Genomic DNA, 6,408 nt, shown 5'->3' on the forward strand with positions numbered 1-6,408 from the left:
GAATCGGGTATAATCTCCGCAGGTATTTCCAATTCAAAGGACGACTTCATTTCCGCTCCCTTGTTGAGATTGACGAAGAAGGCCCGATTACCATATATGGTAACGCCTTCGGGTACAACCTTCATCGATTTGTGGATGGCATCACCGGCCACAGGAGAAATGGCGGTGTACTTCAACATGACATTACCCAAAACTTTAGGTCGGATCATAAAGGCAACTCCGGCGGCACCCATAGCAGGCACTCGAACCATCTTCGTACGTGATTGATCTCCAATTACTTCGTTGGTGATTTCGGTAAATTCAAATTCATTGTCGCTATTATCCAAGGTGACCTCAACATCGAGGGTTTTGTCCAAATAATTGAAGACCAGGGCGGGGATGTTGATGACCTCACCTGGAAAAAATTAAAAAAAATATTTTTTTATTTTCACTAAAATCTACGCTTTGTATAGACCCTTGAAATATAATTTTAATATCCTAGCCTCGTATAGATCTTTGAATTTTTTTTTGTGAAATATATGCCTTGTATAGTCTCTTGAAAAAATATTTTTTAAAAAAATCCACTCCTTGGTTGAGCCTCCAAAAAGTATTTTTACAAATTTATCCATTCTCACCTCTCTTAACCGAATATGGCAGCCGTATGGAAATGAAAAATGGTTTGAAGGTGGTAATCTTTGTTTCTTCGCCAGTCACTGCCAAACCTTTTTCACTGTTCATAGCAAAGCCGGTCAACACCCATGAGGTAATGGTATCGGGGATTTTCTTGGACCAGGTAAATTCTTCCTTGTCAGTACTAAATAAAAAACAAAGAAATCAGTTTTTAAAAAATATTCTCCAACAAAATATCATTCCACCACCACCTACTTTTCAATATTATCAAATATCCAGGTCTCAGCAAAGTCTTTGCGAACCTGTATGGGTTCAGGTTCATTCGAAGGTTTGGCGCTAGGGCCATGTGGTGAATTTTGGTAGCTATTTGGCAAATCTCCCTGTGGTGTAGAATTTGTTGCAGCGGTCCAATTATAGACATAATCACCATTTGTCAGGGTAATACAACCGGATAATGAACCAGGATAATAAGAATAGCCAGGAGGTGTGGTTGTCACATAAGAACCCACAGTCCATCCGAAGTCACTGGCATGAATGTCATTGTTCGATCCCAATAGCAGGACACTTTGATCCACCGCCATCAGGCCCACAAACGAGTTGGGGGCCGTTTTAATTTTCAAAGTGACTTCCTGGCCGGGTTTGACCTGGTCAGCAGCAGTGATGGTGATCTGGAAAGAAAGACAAAAATAATTATTTTGAAGAAATTCACGTCCAAGGCTAGGCCTTCAAAACTAAATTTAAAAAGACCACGCCTAAAGCAAGACCTTCAAAAATAGATTTGAAAAAATCCATGCCTTAGGCAAGGTCATTAAACATAAATTAAAAAAAAAAAAATCCACGCCTCTTGTTATGCCTTCTTTTTTTAATCTGATGGACCCTTTACCTTATTTTCGATTTCGTAGTCAATATTGTAGGTTTTCTCCGCATAGTGATATTTACCCAGCTCATCAATATAATAAATATAAATCGCAAAGGTAGGAGAATACACCAATTCCGGAGTGATGGTAATATTGTGCGCCATGGGCTTCTGAGGTAAATCAATATGTCCCGACTTGACTATATTACCCCGAGCAATAACATTATAATCCAAATAGGGCAGGGGTTTGCTGGACTTCACCGTAAAATCTTCGGGCTGATATAATTTGGGACTACAAAAGGACGGAACAAAATTGATAATTTTAGATCAGATTAAAGGGTATTCAATACCTACGAATTACTGTAGTGTGCATAATTAATTGTAAACCATTCCTTAGCTGGTATATCGAGGTTTTTGGATTCACTACGCTGAAAGGCGCTATTGATATTATGTTTTTCATCCCGATATTTGGCCTCAATGTTATAGTAATGATTATAACCTTCATATTGTTTAAGATCAGTCAGCTTCACCATGAAGGTGACGAAACCCGTCTCATTCATAAAACCCTTAAAGCTGTATGTGAGATTTCCCGAAATTGGTGGGCTCAGAGTCGTTGTCACATCCTCCTCATTATTAATGTACACATCCAACACCTCGGTGTATACCAATTCCACAGGGGTCTTCGTGTCCTTCAAATGCGAACCATCCACATAGGTCAACTGAATAATGACCTCCTTTTCCTTATCTGCCTCAAAGGAGGTGCATTCCAAATGATCCGGACAAACAATTAAATAGCGGAAGGGATAGATTTGGGTATAGGCGGTGTTGCTAAGTTTTAATCCCGTGAATTCTTCTTCGACGGTGGCCGTAATAGTGGCAGTGCTAAACATGTCTATATACGCCTCCAGTTCCTTGACATTCAGATCTATCTTGGCCTTGCCTTGGATCATATCTCCGGTGCGGATAATGCTTTGTTTACCCATGCTGAGGATAACGGTGGCTTTGCCGTTCAAGGGCTTGCCATAGGTGTAGCTGAGGAAATAAATCAGCAATTATTAGACTCTAGTCTATTCCTCCTCCTCAAAAAGAATACTTACTAGGACCTGACAATAACCTGCATGTCACCATCCTTAGTGGACACCGACTCCGGAGCCTCAATCGTGACCACATATTTCGGCGGGTCATATCTCCTGACATAAAAGGACACGGAATGATCATCTTGACCCTTGGTAGACACGACCACACGCCAATTACCCATCACCGGAAATTCGGAAATTTTAAATTGCCCCGTATGCACCCCCTTGACCACTTCGGAAATTTTAAATTCTTTAATGCGATTTTGGTTACCATCTTCCAACCAGATGATGGTATCCTTTTCCGGCACGGCAGGTTTCAATTCCTTGTCCAAAAACAATACCCGATAATTGATGGTGTCTCCAGGTTTATACTGACCCTTATCGGTTTGGATCAAAACGTATGGGCTAAATTTGGCATACTTCAATGCAGTGGAATTTTTAAAATTCTCCAGACAATTAATACCCTCAGCTACTAGATTGTGTTTACCCCCAGTCAAGGTGGGCACTGCGAACTCGACTTCTTTTATTTCCGAACCTGTGAGCTCAACAATTGTACTTTCATTAAAGGAGAGACTTGTAATGCCCACCTTAATTTGGCATGCAGAGTCCACGTGATGTACGGCCACAGCTACCGTATATTTGTCATTGGAGTGTATGGTACCGGGAGCGATAATGGTATATTTGCTGGAAGAAAAATCAAGGAGAAGGAGAAGAAGAAGAATAACTGATTAGAAACTTCAGGTTGTTTGTTGGAAATTAAATGATCGCTGGAGGCAAAGGCTATCATGGGAGTGTAGTTTAATTTGTTCAGCATGTTATCCTAACACACTGGGAGGTGTTAAAAAAAAACCAGTGAAAAAGCGCTAAGTTCGGTCGGGCCGAACTTTGTATACCCTCCACCATTGATATACTGACAGGTACTTAAAATGAAAATATACGGAAAATACCAAAAAGTGGACCTATACCGACATTTCTACAAACCGATTATGTAAACCATAATACAAAGTTCGAAAATTTGTAATTGATAATTATACCCTCAGCCTTATGGCTAATGGGGGGTGACATGGCCTCATCGAAATATTAGTTGTAGACCCCATGTTTCTTTGGACCAAATTAGTTTCAGAAAATTTTGATTTCATCCAAACTTTGTCCATCTTAATATTTCTTCCAAACTTAGTTCAAATTCGAATTCATATAAAAAAGTTCATTATCGAACCTTACGTTCTAGTTTTTTTTATCCCGATATCCTCCGCAGGTGAAAAGATTACAACAGAGTCTCAGAACCAAACCCAAAACACGGAACAAATTAGATAACTATTTTAATATGAACAAGTGAAAAAGCGTTAAGTTCGGCCGGGCCGAACTTTGGATACCCTCCACCATAGTTATACTGACAGATACATGCAATGAAAATATAAGGGAACATACCAAAAAGTGGGTATATACCGATAATTCTACAAACCGATTTATGTAACCCATTATGTATACCAAATACAAACATCGGCAATTTTTAAGTGGACTGATACTGATAATGCATGGGGGCTACCAGAAAAAGTGGACCTATATTTATAATTTTTTGTGGAGACATTAAGTAACAAATAAGAACCCAATGTACCAAATTTCAGCGAATTCGGTTGAAAACCGCGCTCAAGAACCCGAAAATACCGATATTTTGGGGATACCCTTATATGGGGGCTACCCGAAAAAAATGACCTATATTTATAATTTTTTGTGGAGAGATTTGCTACCCAATAAGAACCAAAGTACCGAATTTCAGCGAATTCGGTCAAAAAATGCGATCAAACCCCCCATAATACCGCAAAATTAGGTGTACCCTTATATGGGGCCTATCCGAAAATATGGACCCATATTACCAAATTTTAGCGAATTCGGTTGAAAACCGCGCTCAAGAATCCTAAAATACCGAAAGTTAGGGGGTACACTTATATGGGAGCTGTGCCTAAACGTGGACCAACATAGCCCATCTTCGAACTTGACCTGCCTGCAGACAAAAGACGACTCTATGCAAAATTTTAACGTTCTATCTCAATTCGTTTAGACGCTAGATTACAACAGACAGACGGACAGATGGACATGCTCAGATCGTCATAGAATTTTACGCTGATCAAAAATATATATACTTTATAGGGTCGGAAATGATTATTTCGATGCGTTACAAACGGAAAAACAAAACTAATATACCCTCCATACTATGGTGGAGGGTATAAAAAGGGGGTTATTTGAGAACTACCCCAAATAGGGATAATTTGTGGGTGCGGAGATTTATTACCATATACGACTACAAAATACCAAATTGCAGCTAATTCGGTTGGAAAAACGCGCTCAAGAACCCTAAAATACCGAAAGTTGGGGGCACCCTTATATGGGAGCTATGCCTAAACGTGGACCGACATAGCCCATCTTCGAACTTGACCTGCCTGCAGACAAAATACAACCCTATGCAAAATTTCAGCACCCTATCTCAATTCTTTCAAGATATCGTGATTAGAACAGATGGACAGACGGACATGGCTAGATGTCTTAAAATTTTACCCTGATCAAGAATATATATACTTTACAGGGTTGGAAATGAATATTTCGATGAGTTACAAACGGAATGACAAAATTAATATACCCTCCTTACTATGGTGGAGGGTATACAAAAGAATATTGAAAATATTATTCAATGCATTCAAATAAGCGTGAATTTGTTGAAAAACAATTTTTTTCGAGGCCCTTAAAATATGCATAGAGGTTTTTAAAATAATTTTTTGGAGGTTTACGCCAAGGCGTATTTGTAAAAAAAAAAAAAATAATTTTTGGAGGTTCTACACAAGGCGTGGATTTTCATACCCTATATTCATGTTGTTTTTCCTTTCGTAAATCATAGAACAAATCATTTCCGACCCTTAATCAGCGTAAAATTCTACGACGATATAGCCATGGTCGTATTTTTTTTAATTAATTTTTGGAGGTCTCAAGCAAGGTGTGGATTTTTTAGAATTAAATTTTTGAGGTCTTCAAAGCGAGGAGATTTTTATTTTTAAATAATTTTTTTGTATGGATTTTTCAAAAATATATTTTTGCGGGATCTCCAAAGCATGGAGGTTTTTTTTAAACCTCCAAGCTTTGGAGGTTTAAAAAAATAATAAATATGCTAAGAAATGTGCAAAAAAAAAAATTAATAAATAAAATAAAAATAAAAATAAAACACAAAACAAAGCTCCAAATCTATAAAAAATTAACATTTAAATAAATACATAAATAGATAAAATTAAAATAAACACATAAACAAATAAAAAAAAACTTGTTGGGTACATCACATATATAGAAGGCAATAAAAAACAACAACAGCATAAACATAAATAAAAATAAAAACCAGTAAGGAAAGTAGTAAAGTCGGACGGGGCCGACTATATGATACCCTTCACCACTATGGGTATATTAAACAGGACCATTAACATGAAATTGGATGTAATTAAATATGTGATATTTATCTAAGTGGGAAACGACCTAAATCTATCCATAAACATGTCATTCGTTTGTTGCAATGGGACAAAAGTATGTAAATCGACTTCAAACAAATATAAATAGATCATCTATTGGTCAATGTATGTACTTCTAGAAAACTCAACTACGTACTTCTATGCTCATTTTGGACGTTGTGCAAAATTTGATGTCAATCTGACTAACATGAGGAGTTTGATGCCCAACTTACTTAAAATCGGACGAAAATATATATGAAAGCTATATCCAAATATAAAGCGATTTCAACGAAGCTTGTCACAGGTTAGGTTATACTAATTTCAGTAAGTTTTGGTTTGGAGCGTCAATTACTTAAAATCAATCTATGATAAAAGGGAGCTA

The 6,408-nt window shown here is 37.6% G+C and overlaps 1 protein-coding gene across 1 annotated transcript; it reads right to left on the reverse strand.

Moving 5' to 3' along the window:
• Window positions 1-20: 20 nt before the first annotated feature.
• LOC133332474 (CD109 antigen-like) lies at window positions 21-3,355 on the reverse strand (the record flags this gene model as incomplete). Its single annotated transcript, XM_061540877.1, has 7 exons — window positions 3,267-3,355; window positions 2,563-3,225; window positions 1,820-2,497; window positions 1,493-1,757; window positions 865-1,277; window positions 615-793; window positions 21-394 (listed from the first exon to the last, which is right to left on the reverse strand). Coding segments are annotated over exons 1-7 (2,661 nt in total), but the record flags the coding sequence as incomplete, so codon positions are not given.
• Window positions 3,356-6,408: the final 3,053 nt, after the last annotated feature.

This window comes from Musca vetustissima, unplaced genomic scaffold (genome assembly GCF_032173495.1).
Source record: "Musca vetustissima isolate MV318-11 ecotype Yass unplaced genomic scaffold, APGP_CSIRO_Mvet_v1 utg373550, whole genome shotgun sequence".
NCBI classification, from domain to species: domain Eukaryota; kingdom Metazoa; phylum Arthropoda; class Insecta; order Diptera; family Muscidae; genus Musca; species Musca vetustissima.